The sequence below is a fragment of the Danio aesculapii genome, chromosome 12, assembly GCF_903798145.1.
Source record: "Danio aesculapii chromosome 12, fDanAes4.1, whole genome shotgun sequence".
Taxonomy (NCBI): Eukaryota; Metazoa; Chordata; class Actinopteri; order Cypriniformes; family Danionidae; genus Danio; species Danio aesculapii.
This window is the reverse complement of record NC_079446.1, coordinates 1,842,583-1,860,870: the sequence shown is the minus strand read 5'-3', so window position 1 is coordinate 1,860,870 and position 18,288 is coordinate 1,842,583. Positions and strand designations below refer to the sequence as shown.

Sequence of the window (18,288 nt, the reverse complement as noted above, 5' to 3'; positions counted from 1 at the left end):
AAACACATGGTGGATATGTTGGCGGTTCATTCCGCTGTGGCGACCCCTGATTAATAAAGGGCTGAAAAGGGGAATATATATAGGGGAATTGGGTATGCTAAATTGTCCATAGTCTATGTGATTGAGAGTGTATGGGTGTTTCCCAGTGATGGGTTGCAGCTGGAAGGCCATCCGCGGTGTAAAACACATGCTGGATACGTTGGCGGTTCATTCCGCGGTGGCGACCCCTGATTAATAAAGGGCTGAAAAGAAAATGAATGAATGAATGAACTGCAGCTCAACATTAAACCAGCACACAGTCTCTGTCCAGCACAACAAACCATGTGCTTATATTCCAGAGTCAATATTGAAACCCACGAGTTTCACAAACAGTCGAATGTTGCATCACTGCTAAAACTGCGGCGCTTTGAGGAGGAGATATGATGGAAATACTGCAATAACCATCCCAATGCTCAAATGTGGGTCGTTGTTACACTTTTGTTGATTGACACATGCAGGTCTGCTTCTGTGCAAGACGAGGAAAGAAAATAAGAGCGAGCGGTGACTCAGCGTGAGCAACAAACAAATGAGCAAGAACACAAACGTCAGAGAAACACCAGATTAATAAAGTAGACGATGATAACCATGACACGCTTTTCATATCACATTCATGCATTTTCCTTCAGCTTAGTCCCTTTATTCATCAGGGGTCGCCGCAGCGGAATGAACCGCCAACTATTCCAGCATATGTTTTACAAAGCGGATGCCCTTCCAGCTGCAACCCAGTACTGGGAAACACCCATACACACTCACACACACTACGGCCAATTTAGTTCATCAATTCCCCTATAGCCCATGTGTTTGGACTTGTGGGGGAAACGGGTGCACCCGGAGGAAACCCACGCCGACATGGGGAGAACATGCAAACTCCACACTAAAATGTCAACTGACCCAGCTGGGACTCGAACCAGTGACCTTCCTGCTGTGTGGTGACCACTCAGCCACCGTGCCACCCTGTTTTCATATCGCATTGTTTACAATAATAAAACATGCAATCATTAGAGGACACAGTCGAACTCTGAACACACACACACACACACACACACATCTGTGTAAACTCATCAGAAAAATGTAAAGCTGTTCATAATGTCTAGATGCAGTTTACTGAATATGATGGCATGTCTATTTATCATCATTTTCTTTGAAAAATACAGCCTGTCATTCATGCACCACTAGATGAATTATTGCAGGATTAAAAATATGCAAGACGACTTACACTTTGTTGAAAATCTGATGATGCAAATGTATTTTTTATTTAATTATTTGACAAAATACATACAAAACATTTCAACTTTAGCTATAGGTTAAGGTCAGATTAATTTATACATTTAATTTGATAACAGAATTACTGAAACTAATTAAATTTAAATTTAAATTCAATCAAATTAAGCCTGCTTCCTTATTTTGCACAAAATGTAACTATAAATGACATATATAAACAAATAATAAATAAATAAATAACTAAATAAATAAATCAATAAATAAATACATAAACAAATTAATAAATAAATAAATCAATAAATAAATACATAAATACATAAATAAATAAATACATAAATAAATTAATAAATAAATAAATAAATAAATAAAATATATAATTAATTAAATAAATAAATAAATAAATAAATAAATAAGTACATACATACATACATACATACATTTTATAATTTAAAAATTACATTCATTTATTTTCTTTTTGGCTTGGTCCCTTTATTAATTTGGGGTCGCCACAGCGGAATGAACCAGCAACTTATCCAGCATGTTTTACGCAGCGGATGCCCTTCCAGCTGCAACCCATCTCTGGGAAACATCCATACACACTCGTTCACACACATACACTACGGACAATTTAGTTTACCGAATTCACCTGTACTGCATGTCTTTGGAGAAACCGCACACAGAAATGCCAACTGACCCAGCCGAGGCTCAAAAAAGCGACCTTCTTGCTGTGAGGCAAGGTATTTTTATAGAGCTTATATGTTTTATTTTTAATATAGTTTAAGTCTTTTTTAAGGGGGTTTTTCACCTTTAATTTGAATAGGATAGTGGAGATTATACACAGGAAAGTATTGGGAGCAGAAAGAGGGGAAGGGTCGGCAAAAGACCTCGAGCTGGGAATCGAACTCGGGTCTCCGTGAGCACAATGGTCATTTTTAAGTAATTTTAAGAACACATATCATATATAAAATATTAAAATAATATCTATAAAACATACATTGTTTTTATTGTTTTGACTAAATATTAATAAAGCATTTATATTATAAACAATTTATATACAAACCTATATATATATATATATATATACACAAATATATATTAAATTTCAAAAATACATTAAAAAAACTGTATATGCAATATAGCAAACAATAATTTAAATATCACAATGATTCTATGATAGCATATGCTGTTATACACTGAAAAAAACTATTCAAGGATGATTCCTTGGATTTACTAAAAAATTTTTACATTAAGGGGTTGTAAACAATTTATTTGGGCTGAATTTAAACAAACAAATTAAGTTGAACATTACTACATTTAATTTGTTTGTTTAAATTCAACACGAATAAATAGTTTGCACCTAGTGGTTGCACCTATAGTTGTAACCTAGTGGTTAGCGCGCTGACATATGGTGCAGTAGCACTTCAGGGCGTCCCGAGTTCGAATCCCGGCTCGTGGACATTTCCCGTCCCTACCCCCTATCTCTCTCCCACTTTGCTTCCTGTCTGTAAAACTGTCCTATCCGCTTAATAAAGGCAAAAAGGCCAAAATTTAATCTTTAATAAAATAAATACATAAAAAAAATAATAATTACCTTTTAAGTACATTTAAAATACAATCAGTGCAAATGCCATACACTATATACACTGATGTGATGAAAGTAGAAATGGTTGCATTATGATGACATAATACAAACAGAGTCAAAGGAGAAATCAATAAAAAAAAATCAAAGGAAATGCAGTAATAGACTTAACACATCAATACTCTCAGTTCATGAGCAAAAACAAGAAAACAAGCAGCTCTGTCATAAGCACAACACAAATATCTTGTCGTTTTCACACTATAATTCTAGTTTGAATCAATTGAGCATCAAATCATGTCATACACTTATCTGGGAAATAAAATGATCTATTATTTTCTTGGATTTCTTTTCTTGTGTTGTGGTGATTTTAACACAAATATGAGATGTTGGAATAATGCAATGTTACTTATAAATATGGATGTGAATTTAAATATGAAAGCCATTTAACTGATTTGATCAGATGGCTGATTCATTCAAGAGTGACTCAAGCACATTCATTTATGAATAAGTAATTGAATCACTGACTCGCATGATTCATTCAAAAGCACTGAATGATTCAGTAACAAAACAGCTGTGTTTTTCACATATGCACAAAATGTTCTGCTGTGATCTTTGTTGGAAACTATTTTGCTACTGAAATAAAACAAAAAACACAATATTTAAGTGTACTTAAGTCACTTAATACTGAACTCATATAGTACTAGTGCTGATATTGAAGAAATGGCACTCTCTTGGTCATGTTATGTTGCTTAACAAAGCTTTCTGGTGATACATAGAGGAGCTTTTACACCAGGAAGCTATAGGAGCTCAGTTATAGGAACTAGATGCCACACGGGAACTAAATAAGAGTCAAACTAGGAGATCATAGTGGCTTCAGAAGGTCTTACTATAACAAAGATATTTTTAGTTCCTGCTGTATGAACAAGCCTAAAAGTAAATAGTTATTGGAACCATAAACAACTGGTGCAAAGATCCACTTTATAATTGCTATTCACCATTGACAGCTATGTTTTTTCAATCCCTCCAGTATTTTTTTTTATATTTGCAGCGTAAAAATTTCTCAAAATATGGCTTTTAATGCAAAAGTTGTCATTATTATTTATTTATTTATTTATTTATTTATTTATTTATTTATTTATGTTATTATTGTTTTATTTATTTATTGTTTATATTTAATTAATTAATTTTTTTATTTTATTTTTTATGTTATTTTTGTATTATATTTATTTAATTTTATTTATTTATTTGTTTAATTTATTTATTTTATTTATTTATTTATTTATTTATTTATTGCATTTATTTATAGTATTCATTTTTTTTGTTGTTTATTTTTAATTTATTTATTTTATTTATAAACATTTTTATTTTATTTATTTATTATATTTAATGAATTTTATTTATTTATTTTATTTATTTTATTTATTTTATTTATTTTATTTATTTTATTTATTTATTTTATTTATTTTTTTATTGTATTTATTTTATTATTCTATTTATTTTTTGTTTATTTTTTTATTTAATTTATTTATTTATTTTTTTTTTTTATTATGTGGCATTTTTTACTTCAATTCTAATGTTTTGCTGTGAAAACATGCAAAACTCTTGTATAATGTTTAGAAAATCCTGTAGACACTTATTTACACTCAATTTCATAATATGATATTCATTTCCACCAACGTTTGAAGCAATAATCAGGTAAAAAACATCCGTAAATAAGCAGTTTCCTGTATTTTGTGATTCTTATTTTTATTTTCCGCTGTTTATTTCTGCTTTTAAATTTGCATTATGGGATCTTAATCTGTCTTCCATCAACTTTCACCCTTGAAAGGTGGAAAAAAATGACTTGTATGAACATTTTGAATAGTTTGCAGTGCTATATTGTCTGGGTTGGTGTTGTATAATACGCTACAAACACCTTGTATTAAACTGCCAGTGCATTTTCAGTTATATTACAGACTTATTTCTCTAGATATTATTTCTCCTACATTATATTGTTGACTGAAATGTCAATAAAAGTCACTTTGTTAAACTGTAGAGGTGAATTTTCAACATCAAAAGCCGACAAAGCAGAGATCAACATCCCATAATGCAATTCACAACCGTAAATAAACCCATAACACACCATATACTGAAACTGTTCATTACCAGATATTTTTTACAGTGTATTTTTATGAGCTCGACATTAACGCATGTCCACTCTGAGATTAAGAATAAACCAACAAACAGAATTAAAACCCGCTATACACAAAACAACAACAGTAATTACAACAACAAAACAAAGTGAATGAACAAACACAATTAAATGTATGAAGGGACGCTCTGTGAAGCCAGAGTTGAGTTCTGATTTGAATGATCCATGGCTGCTTTGATTGCCAGTTAAGTTTTAACTCATTTCTATGGTCTGATCTCAGTGGGAGCCGTAATGAAGTATTTATCCAGCGCTCGCCACACTTCTCTCCTGCTGGGCTCAGTATTGATCAGTAATAAGAGGCCGGAGAGTTTTAGAGCGCTGGAATTATGCTCTTTTTGGAAAATTGAAGGGGTCCCTGTTATGCTTATTTGCTCTGTTGAATGCAACAGATGACATTGTTTGTTAGGACAACTTGACATGAATGAATCCAGTCAAAATGATTAGCCTTTTTATTATTTCACTTACAAATATTTCCCAAATGAGGTTTAGCAGATTGATGTACATGGCCAGCATTTGGTTTCACTGTTCTGGGCTGGAGTTTTGTTCATGTTAACATGCTGGAATTACCAACACCACGCTGTAATGTCTAAAAGCATGGGAAAGAAATGAAAGACCTTGCATTTAAAAGTCTTTACAGACACGGTACAACCAAAAACAAATATTCTTCCATCATTTCCTCATCCTCCACTTGAGTTTGATTCTTCTGTTAAACAGTTAAATATACTGTGGGTAAAATCAGCCATTGACTTCCATAGTGTTTTTTGTGCCTACAACGAATGTTAATGGCTGACATTTCCCAATGTTTTGGGAAATTTTTCACAGTATTTCCTATAATATTTTTTCTTCTGGAAAAAGTCTTATTTGTTTTATTTCGGCTAGAATAAAAGCAGTTTTTATAAGCCATTTTAAGGTCAATATTATTCACCCCCTTCAGCAATATTAGTTTTGGATTGTCTCCAGAATAAACCACTGTTATACAATGACTTGCCTAATTACTCTAACTTTAACCTACTCAACCTAGTTAAGCCTTTAAATGTGACTTTAACATTACCAAGTCAACAAAACTTGTCATAAATCTGTCATAAACATGATTGTCATTATAACCGTGTCATAGAAAATGCATTTTATTGGTGAAAAGCGTTTGTGATGAAACCATCTGAATTCAAAGATAAAGAAATCAGCAACCCAGGCTCATTCTGAAAACGTAGCCCCGAGGACGTTTCTGGAGACCGCGAAATACGTCCCGGGAGGTACCTGTTTCTGCAGTTTTTGGTTTTCGTGAATTCGCTGGAGGCTGCTGTGTGCACCTTTTTGGCTTCTCAGACGTCTCCCAAGAGTGCCGTTCGCGCCCGCGCTGTTCTCGCGTAAACCCACCAGAGGCCGCTGTCGAACGAACGTCTGTCCGTCCGACTGGCTGAATGATCCGACGGCCGACCCACCCTCCTCCTTCCCCGAACCCACACAATTTTACCGACTGACCCGCCCGCCCTAAACCCAACCAACGATTTACAAAAGCCGTCTGTAAAAAGAAAAGCCCTCGTTTGTTTTTGTTTTTTCTACGTTTTCGGATTTCACCACATTCTCACCCTGTTATGAACCTCTTCGCTTTATTTCTTGGATTCTGTTTTAGTCTTACCTGATTTCTGGAACCGATCTTCCCCGGACTCGAACCCGGTCGTCGTCGTCGTGGTCAGCTCCTCTCTGCGCCTCAAGTCCGCGGACGTACAAGACGAGCTAACCGGACAAACTGGTTGCGGCGGGAAAGCCCTCCACACGAAGGTAAGCGGTCAGCTGGTAAGCGCTAAAAGGAACAGCGTCATACGTCGAGTGTTCGCTTAAAAAAACAAATGCAGCCATACGTACCTCCGGCTACATAATTTGCGGGCTCCACAAACGTCCTCAGGACTACGTTTTCAGAATGAGCCTGGGTTGGAAATCAGAGGGCTTGGTTTATTATTTTAATATATAATATGGGGTAACACTTTATTTTGATGGTCCCTATTGCATATTTTGTTGACTAAAAGGTGCATTGCAACTATGCCAATTACTTCTCATGTAAGTATTAGTAGACTGTCTGCTTAATATCTGCTGATACTGCTCCTTCAGCAGACATTTACTGACTATAAGGAACTTTGCAAGTCCATGTCAACTTAACCCTATAACCCCAATCTAACAGTCTACTTATAATCTATTGAGAATTAGTTGGCATGTAGATGCAATGCAACTTAAATGCGTTAAAGGGACCATCAACATAAAATGATCTCGAATATGGTCATACATTCCTAGCAGAAAGTATTGTAAGGGCCGACAAATGCTGGTGCTGGTGTGTGTTTAAAACTCTGGAGGAGAAAGAGTTTAAAAAGCAAAATGGAGCCTTTTAAATCCGTCCACCTTCCCTGCATAGAAGCGGTTTCACAGAGAGGTTAGTAAGGGGGTATAGGAGACTTTTCCATTTCAAAGTGAACTAAAGCAGACCTGCACAACAGTGGATCTGTCTGAGAAACTCAATCCCTGAAGGTCTGCTTTTAGAAACACTCACTGGCCTCCAACATGACTTCCAGCAGCCTCTAGCTTTACACTATTTTATTTGTTTTAATTGGACTCTAAAATGTAAAATAAAGATACTAGTGTTCATCTTAAATTGACATTTAAAGGGTTAACTAGGGTAATTAGGTTAAAATTCGGGTAATTAGGCAAGTCATTGTATAACAGTGGTTTGTTCTGGAGACAATCAGAAACTAATATTGCTTAAGGGGGCTAATAATATTGACCTTAAAATGGCTTTAAAACAATTAAGAACTGCTTTTATTCTAGCCGAAATAAAACAAATAAGACTTTCTCCAGAAGAAAAAATATTATAGGAAATACTGTGAAAATTTCCTGAATCTGTTCAGTATCATTTTGGAAATATCTGAAAAAGAGGGCTAATAGTTCTGACTTCAACTGCATTCCCCAATCGTCTTCTCCATCAGATTTGTGGGGTTTCTGTTTAACACATCTGGCATCGTGACATTGCCAGGAGCGAGTATTCCTGAGCAGATCAACTACCTCTCTGTGTCGAAATGCTGATGCAAATACGACGGTGGCATCTGGACAGGCTGTTAGAGGCTTGAAGAAGCGCTCAGGGCGGCCCGGCTGATTTGTGTGGTCAATTATAAACCCTGGGAGGCGGCTGATGTGTTCAACAATACTCGTCACCAGAAACAAATGTGTTCGGAGGAAGCATTTGTTCGCTCTGCTCTTTGTTTTGCACTGAAGATTAATGGCTGTAATTACTGGAAGGTGCATTCGGTGTGTGTGTTTGTGTGTGTGTGTGTGTGCGTGTGTGTGCGTGTGCGTGTGTGTGTTTCACCTGTTTGTTAGAAAGAGTGAAGTCATTATGGACCGTGATGTAAAGCAGTGCAGAGCTGGGTAGATTACTTACAAATTGTAATCAGTTGCTGATTACGAATTACATGACAAAAATTGTTGCTGTAGATTAATGCGTTACATTACACGTGTTAGCTCATATAACGAGATTACAGTTTCAGATTATCTTTAAAAGAATATCATATTGCAATCATGCTTTTAATGCAAAAGTTGTCATTATTATTTATTTATTTATTTATTTATTTATTTATTTGTTTATTTATTTATTTTTAGTATTTATGTTATTTTTATTTTTTTTATTTTTTGTTTATATTTAATTTATTTTTTATTTAATTTATTTATTATATTTATTTTATTTTAGTTTATTTATTTATTTAAGTTATTTATTTATTGCATTTATTTATAGTATTTTATTATTTATTTATTTATTTATTTATTTTGTGTTTATTTTTTATTTACTTATTTTATTTATTTAATTTTTTTTATTATATTTATTTTTTTATTTATTTTGTTTATTTATATATTTATTTATTGCATTTATTTATTGTATTTATTTTATTATTCTATTTTTTTTGTTTATTTTTTATTTATTTAATTTAATTTTAATTTAATTTTTTATTATATTTAATCAATTTTATTTATTTATTTTATTTATTTATTTATTTATTTTGTTTATTTATTTATTTATTGCATTTCTTTAATTTATTTATTTTATTATTCTATTTATTTTTTGTTTATTTTTTATTTATTTAATTTAATTTTTTTTTAATTATGTTTATTTAATTTTATTTATTTATTTTTTATCTTATTTTATTTCACTTATATTATTTTATTTATTTTTTCTTTTATTTATTGCATTTATTTATTTATTTATTTTTTTTTATGCCTCGACTTTATCTTCGTATTGAATTATGAAGTTGTAAGTACTAACGTTTTTTTCTATATTAATCTTGCCATGAAGTAGCTGTAAGTTGCTGATGTGGTAATAAATAAACAAACAAACAAAAACAAACAATCAAATGAAAACAAAACAATCAAATGTATATATTTGACAGAGAGAGAAAGAGAGAGAATATTTGTAGTGATGCTTCCTTTTCCCTGAAGTAAGATGTTGATTATAACCATTTCGTAAATATTGCATATCAAATATTGTATTAAAGGTGGCACGAAAGTTGAGCCGAATAAAGACTCAAAAATCAACCCATTTTTAACCATACCTAAAAGCTGAAGACATCTCAATATCGATATCCAGAGCAGATTAAATAGAGACTAGTGCTGTGCGATTAATTGAAAGTGTATAGAAATCTCGATTTGGACATGCACGATTTCTAAATCGCTTTACAGCATGATTTTCCCGCAGTATGGTATTTGAACCAATCATAACGCAGCACACCTAAACAGCACGAGAACAGGAGACTGAATAGCCTGCGCACACAGGGATGATGAGTTCAGCACAGGAGGACTTGGTGCCAAAAAAGTCAACATCTGTGATGTGGGATTAAGTTACTTTGGATACAGGAAGGCTGAAGTATGGCAGAACCAGGTAATTTGTATGTGTGCCTTATATTGCGTCTAAAAGAGCATGGAAAGCATGAGCGCATCACTTCCTTCAGCATTTTTAACATGCTTTGCGGTCGCTCCTTTGTCGTTACTCAGTGACCATCAACCGTTTTCTCACAGGATGACTAAGATTGCTGCAGCTCCAATACAAGTTTTATGTATGGAGGGAATTAATAAGCACTTGGTGTTCGGGTGTGTTGTGTTTGTCTGAGGTTACCGAAATGTGTATATCCCATACAAAGCATGAAGCTGATTGGTCAGCTCTTGTTATGTGACTCGCGGTGCGGCATTCTGAAAAGTTCAACTTCAACTTTGTCTGAAAAGAGATGTTTTCAACTGGGGGTGCCTGGAATACAAGCGCGTTCTCCTTTTAATATGTGCATGCAATCCACATGCCTCCATTGGAAAAACAATCTGTGGACACACACGCAACTACTGATATTTGGTCAAGCCTTACTTGAGTTTGACGGTGCTCGCACTCACTCACACACACACATTTGTTTTGCCATAAGTCTGTTCTAGAGACAATTTGTTACAGCTTTAATAGGGGATTCTTATTTTATTTTATGTCTGTTTTAAGGCTCGTTTCCACTGACTGGTACGGTACGGTACGGTTCGGTTTGGTACGGGTCACCTTTATCAGGCTTGCGTTTCCACTAACAAGGGTACCCTTTTGGTGGGCATGGTGTATGACAGAAAGTTTCAGTCGACGTCATTCTCGCTCGAGGAAATGTCTACAATAAAGATGTATGGGTCGTTTACATATCATATGAAAAGCTCTTCTCATAAAACAGATGCTTCATACACATAAATACTGGTGTAGAAATGTTTATTACTAACTTTACAATGAACATGAGTTGATTATAACTGCAGATCAAAGACAGTGCGAAACAGCCTACTGTAACGTCTGTAACTATATTAAATAACTAAATAAATGAACATATATAAACACATACAGTCCTTTACAGTCTCTGATATGTTATCAATTACAGAAGAACTACACACAGCAGACATTTCGTCCATATTTAGGTTCAAAACAACACAAAATATAGCCTACAGTCAGTGAAAACCTCTTATCTGTGTCTGTAATCTTCAGCAGCACATGTAGCCTCTGTTAGAGAACAATTCCGTCATTCCCGGTTCATATTAGTCCAAAATGTGAAGATAATAAGTTAGTTATACATGGCATTTTGTTCATGTTTGCTGAAAAATAATGTGCTCCTTTTTTCCGGCTTCTGCTTTGTTTCTTCACGCTTCACTCTCGCGTTTGTCAGTGTCTGACAGGATCGGGTTTTTAAAAGCAGGTCAATAATCAAGCGCAGGTTATTATCATCAGCTCAAGAAGTTTGATATTTCAGATATAATGTTAGACGCGCGCGAGCGCTAGCAAGAAAGCGAAACCGCTCGTGCCTCAGACTGCCTCGTAAAAAACTACGGGGCACAGGGTAAATCTGCTCTTCTTCTTGGCTTTGTGGCTGTTCATCAAGATGACGACAAGGTTTGTTTGAGCCCGGATCGACCATGGCTCGGTATTATATGTATTTATAATTCTGCTGTAATCTCTCGCGGTGTATTTCAAACATGGCGGGTTTTTGTTTTCATTCTGGCTTGTTGCGTAAGCAAATGACGTATCTCTGTAAACCAATAGTGTTCAGCTGCGCGTGTGGCTCCGCCTTTTGGTACCCTTTCTCGTGTTTGGTACCCTTTCGAAAGGGTGGCGAAAAAGTGGTACGGTTCGGTTCGGTTCGGTACGCTTTTTGACAGTGGAAACCGCCATAAAAAGCGTACCAAACCAAACCGTACCGTACCGTACCACTCAGTGGAAACGGGCCATTAGAGACACGTTACAGGCCTTTGATAAAGGTCTAATTTTGGATTCTAGTGAAAGATGTTTCAGATTCACACTGTAAACACAGATTCAGTCTGTCTGTGACAAACTCGTGATTAAAATCGAAATCGCAATGGATTTCTTTTGCCCATAATCGCACAGCCCTAAAGACTACACTCAAAACCAAATACTACATTTCATTAGTCAAATTTTCACTACATACAAATTTGCAACGCCTTGAATACAGAGGCAGAAACGCACGTTAATAACCTTTATTAGTTTGCAGGATTTTCAAGTCATCCAATCTACAAAACATGCATATTTAATGTCACGGAAATGACATTTCTCAGTCGTCAAAGCAAGACGATTTCTCACAATGAGCACAAAAGGTGAACTGTTGTTTCTGAATATTTGATAAGAGCTCTGCGAAACCCATGTCGCATTCAGAGATTCAGCATAATAAAAAACACACACTGTCTAATTAACTCTGGGTCACAGACTAATGACATCTATTCTTCTCTGAAATCTTCATGAAAGTTTTGCTGAGTAACAGAGAACAACAGCAGAACAAATAACAAGCCCCTGCCTGCCCTGACTGAATTTCCGAAATCTATTTTCTTACATAACAAACAGGGAGACGGACGACTATTTTTAGCAGAAAGGTGTAGAAATGATGACTAAAATATAAAGGTTTCTTACCCCTGCTGCAAATCCCAGACTGCCATCCAAAATCCGCTTCTGTGAGGAGAAACGAGCAGAACAAAGCGTAAAAATATTGCATTTAATGAACACTTGATTAACATATGTAAATAGTATAACTATCCATTCATTAATTCATTCTCCTTCGGCTAAGTTACCTATTTATCAGGGGTTGCCACAGCGGAATGAACCGACAACTATTCCATCATATGTTTTATGCAGCATATGTTTTATGCATCATATGTTTTATCCCTTCCAGCTGCAACCCAGTACTGGGAAACACCCACACACTCCCATTCTCTCACACACATACTCATACACTACGGGCAATTTAGTTAATCAATTCCCCCATAGCGCATGTGTTTGGACTGTGGGGGAAACCCACGCCAACACGGGGAGAACATGCAAACTCCATACAGAAATGCCAACTGACCCAGCCGGGACTCGAACCAGCAACCTTCTTGCTGTGAGGCCACAAAGCTAACCACTGAGCAACTGAAAATCCATTTTATTTAGTAGCTTCAATATATATTTATTTAATAACTTATATACAATAGATTAATTTATCATTTAATTTAATTTGTTATCTGAAATAGTCTTCAACTGACGTGAGGAAAATAGATTATCTTAAAAGAATTAAACTTATTTTATTTCAGCTATTAACTATGGAAATATTTCTTATTTTCATTTAATTTTACTATATGTACTAAAATAACTAGATCAATGAATTTTAAGTGAAATAAAAAGTTTGTTTCATTACATAAAAATTTCTGAAATTACACAGATGTTAGAAAATTGACCAAAATGTCAAAACAAAAAAAAAAAAAAAAAATATATATATATATATATATATATATATATATATATATATATATATAAATGTAAATGTAAATATATATATATAAATAAATGTAACATAAAAATCTAAATAAATTCATTAATAAATAAATAAAGCTAATATTGTTTGACTATAAACGGAAGACAACTATAAACATGTCAGATTATTGATTTGTGTTGATTTGTATTATCATGTAGGAGTTTTATTTCAATTTAACTTGTTTATTAATTTATTTCGGCGGCAAGGGTTATTATGAAAAAAATACAAGCATGACTGTATAAAATGTTTTGTTAAAATTTGGGAGTTAAATCACAAATCAAATGTTTTTAAAAAATAATAATAATTAATAATTAGAAATAATCTTTAACTAAAGTAAACAAAAAAATATCTAAAAGTTTTCAACTTATTTTGTTGAACAATCTTATTTTGTTACTAGATGTTCTAAAATAACTAAAGCTACTTAAAAACACTTTAAGGGAAAAAAATACATTTTAAGTTAAATAAAAATGTACAAAATTACATGTAAAAAAATTAAATAACAAAAATGAAATAAAACAATTATAAATAATATGTGATATAGTATTTGTATATATCATATTGCATTTGTAAATAATGAGATATATATATATGTAAATAAACATAAATGGAAGTATTAAAAAACTACACTACCATCTGTATATGATCTTAAATATTCTTCAAAACATCTTTTTCTGAGTTCCACTAAAGAAGTTAGCAGATTTAAGTGCATAATAATTAATAATAAAATGAAGACTCTCCTTTAACTGATCTATATAAAGAAATTTGTGGTTTTATGCGATCACGAATATTGTTTGACTCCAAACGTATGTAGAAGACCACTATAAACATGTCAGATTATTGATTTGTATTATCATGTAGGTATTAATTTAATTGAATAAATTTTACACTTGATATTGTCTAACTGCAAATGTATACAATACTGAAAAGTTTTTTTCTCTCTCTGTTGTAATTTTATTTGAATTTAACTTGTTTATTAATTTATTTCGGCGGCAAGGGTAATTATGAAAAAAATACAAGCATGATTGTACAAAATGCTCTGTTAAAACCAGGGGGAAAAAAATCACAAATCAAATATTTTAAAATAATAATAATAATAATTAATAAGAAGAAGAAATAATCTTTAACTAAAGTAAACGAAAAAATAACCAAAAGCTTTCAACATATTTTGTTTCAGCTATTTGCCAAGGAAATATTTATATTTATTTTTATATATATATATATATATATCTATATATATATATATATATATATATATATATATATATATATATATATATATATATATATATATATATATATATATTTATTTATTCATTTATATATATATATATATATATATATATATATATATATATATATATATATATATATATATATATATATATATATATATAAATACTTTTGGAAAACTTTAAAATTAATATGGAAAATAAATATAAAGTGAAATGGAACTTGCAGCTGGAAGAGCATCCGCTGCGTCAAACATAGGCCGGAAAAGTTGGCAGTTTATTCCAGTGATAAATAAGGGACTATGCCGAATGAAATTAAATGAATGAATAAAAAAAATATTATAATATATGACATGCAATATGATTTTTACATATACTATATGTAAATAATGATAATAAAATATATATATATAAAATATACGAATATAAAGCTAAATGAAACTATTAAAAACTTCAATATCATCTATATTTGACATCAAATATCTTCCTCTGAATTCCACTAAAGAAATGAGCAGATTTGATTGAATTCTCTTATTTTGCCGAGTCTCTGCATGATAATAATGTGCAGTAGCGCAGCAGTGGAGATCAGGATCTTCCTGTCTTACCTGTCGGCTGGAGAAGATGAAGACCAGCGCTGCTCCCGCTGCAGTCAGTGCCCAGGTGAACAGAGTCCCCAGCAGGGCTTGAACCAGCGGACTGAGGCCTGGAAACATGTTGTCTGTGGAGAAAATCAGGACACACTGCATTCAATACACTCACAAAAATTACATTTGCTGTTTGTTCAAACTACTTATATAAAATATGCTGAAACAACACAATTCTTGAGGGTTTTCTGAGAATAGCTTTAGTTTTACGTTCAATCCGCTTGAAAATGCAGAAACTAAAGAGTTAACTTAATTCCTTCATGTTGCCTTAACAAAAATCGATTGTGGAACCCAGCATTTTTTACAGTGTACACTGAGAGACGGGCGTGTGTGTGTGTGTGTGTGTGTGTGTGTGTGTGTGCGTGTGTGTGTGTGTGTGTGAGCAGATCCTGTTTATCCAGGGTGTCTGCAAATACAGGACAATGAAACACCACCGCTTATATTGATTATAGCGTTTATTCACGCACTTAAAAAGAAAAGATGTTTGCTGTTTGTTCAAACTATTTATTTAAAATAAGCTAAAACAAGACAATTCTTGATTTTTTCCACTTAAATTTGTAAAAACTAATAAGTTAACTTAATTCCTTCATGTTGTCCCAACACAAATCGATTGTGCGGAAGACACAGTAAAAAACATCCATAAATTAACAATTTTCTGTATTTTCTGATTCATTTATTATTATTATCATTATTATTATTATTATTATTATTATTATTATTAATCCTTTTTAATTGCATTGTGGGATCTTGACAACTTTTGATGTTGACAAGTTTTAAAAAAGTGATTTTTACTGATTTTTTTACTAGTTTCACGTGATATATTTTCTTGTTTGGTGTTGCAAATTACTATACAAAAACATGGTGATAAACTACCATTACATTTTCAGTTAATTTACAAGCTTAATTCTCTATATATTTTTTATTATACAATATTTTGTTATAAACTACTAACATTTTAGTAATAGTTACTTCAATAAGCTGCAGAATTGAATTTTCAACATTGAAAGTCAACAGAACAGAGGTCAAAATCCAGATCCATAATCCATAATGCAATTTATAACAGTAAATAAATGTAAATCACGAAACATTTTAGTAATTGTCACTTCAATAAGCTGCAGAATTGAATTTTCAGCATTAAAAGTCAACAGAACAGAGGTCAAAATCCAGATCCATAATCCATAATGCAACTCATAACTGTGAATAAACAGTAAATAAATGTAAATCACGAAATACAGAACGTGTTAATTAACATATATATATTTACAATGTCTATCTAAGGCTCGTTTAATGCCTGGCTCCTCGTATTTATAATTACTGTAATGTTAAAATATCTGCAATATGTATTTTACATATGTCAGTTTTGACTGCAAACATCAGTCATAATGCATGAATCAACAAATAAACATATTAACTAACACTACATTCGCTTCAAATCCAAACAAAGCGTACTTATTAATGTAATAACGGTTAATAAAGTTAAAATAAAATACACTAAGTAATAATAAAGTACGACAGGCTGACAGGCTCTTGAAACTTTATCTACTAAAGATTATCGCGTTTAGACATTTCAGCGCTACGTAACAGAAAGTGAACGCATCGATAAGTGATTTGTCGTTTGCTTTCATTCATTCATTTATTGTTTTACCACTGAATAGAGCCATTATTGTTATTAGTGACTTGTACTTACTGTTTACAGGCACCGACTGAAGTACTTCCTGCTTCCCAGTGTACACGTGTCTGTGTTTCGGAATAAGCCCCGCCTCTCTCGGGCTCCTATTGGCTGATTCGATTTTTAAAGTGAGGACGTCAGCTACTCTTCAACAGGTTTGATCGCATATTTTGCATAGGATTTACATGTACAGTAAAACTAATGCTTGCTTCAACTAAACACTGAACTATTATGACATCGAGTATTGAAAAAAATCATTAAATAAAACAAAAATCTAAAATCATCAGCAGAAAATAGGCTTTTTTAATAGATGGATGTATGGCTCAATCAATAAATACATAAATAAGCAAGGACTAATGACATTTTCCTCATAAAATATCATTATTTAGACAAATAATCAGTGTTTTTTTTTATTTGATATGGTGAAATAAATGATTAATATATAATAAGTGTCAAAAATTATGCTTTAGCCACTTGATTAACAAATAAGTAAGCCCCGAAAGGATTTAATATATTAAGAAATACATTTTATTTAATATACCAATTGGAAAATAATTTGGAAAATTTATAAATGAATACCTGATAACCTGAGCAAATCAATAAATAGATAAATAAATACCCAATAACCTGAACAAATAAATAAATAAATCAATGCCTGGTAACCTGAATAAATAAATGACTAAATAAATTATTACCTGCAATACCTGATAACATACACAAAGAACCGATAACCTGAACAAATAAATAATTAGATAAATAAATTAATAAATGCCTGATAACCTAATTAAAAAAATGAATAATATAATTAATTATTACCTGCAATACATGATAAATAAATAAATAAATACCCAATAACCTGAACAAATAAATAATTAGATAAATAAATAAATAAATAAATAAATGCCTGATAACCTGAATAAAAAAATAAATAATATAATTATTACCTGCAATACATGATAAATAAATAAATAAATAAATACACAATAACCTGAACAAATCAATAAACCAATGTCTGATAACCTAAACAAATTAATTAATTATTACCTGCAATAATTAATAACATAAATAAATAAATACCCGATAACTTGAACAAATAAATTAATTTATTAATTATTACCTGCAATAATAGATAACATAAATAAATAAATAAATACCAAATAATTTGAACAAATACATAAATAAATAAACACCTGATAACCTAAATAAATAAATAAATACCTGATAACTTGAACAAATAAATTAATTTATTAATTATTACCTGCAATAATAGATAACATAAATAAATAAATAAATAAATAAATAAATACCAAATAATTTGAACAAATACATAAATAAATAAACACCTGATAACCTGAATAAATAAATGAATAAATAAATATCTGA

The 18,288-nt window shown here is 32.0% G+C and overlaps 1 protein-coding gene across 1 annotated transcript in view; it reads right to left on the bottom strand.

Moving 5' to 3' along the window:
• Positions 1-16,970, bottom strand: part of slc39a11 (solute carrier family 39, member 11) — a 98,311-nt gene extending 81,341 nt beyond the window's left edge. Inside the window, exons 1-3 of the mRNA XM_056469925.1 lie at positions 16,924-16,970; positions 15,198-15,310; positions 12,487-12,525 (exon numbers count right to left, since the gene is read on the bottom strand). Of these exons, the coding sequence (XP_056325900.1) occupies positions 12,487-12,525; positions 15,198-15,305 (147 nt within the window). The 5' untranslated portion in view covers positions 15,306-15,310; positions 16,924-16,970. The remainder of the gene's footprint in view (positions 1-12,486; positions 12,526-15,197; positions 15,311-16,923) is intronic.
• Between the last annotated feature and the right edge of the window lie 1,318 nt (positions 16,971-18,288).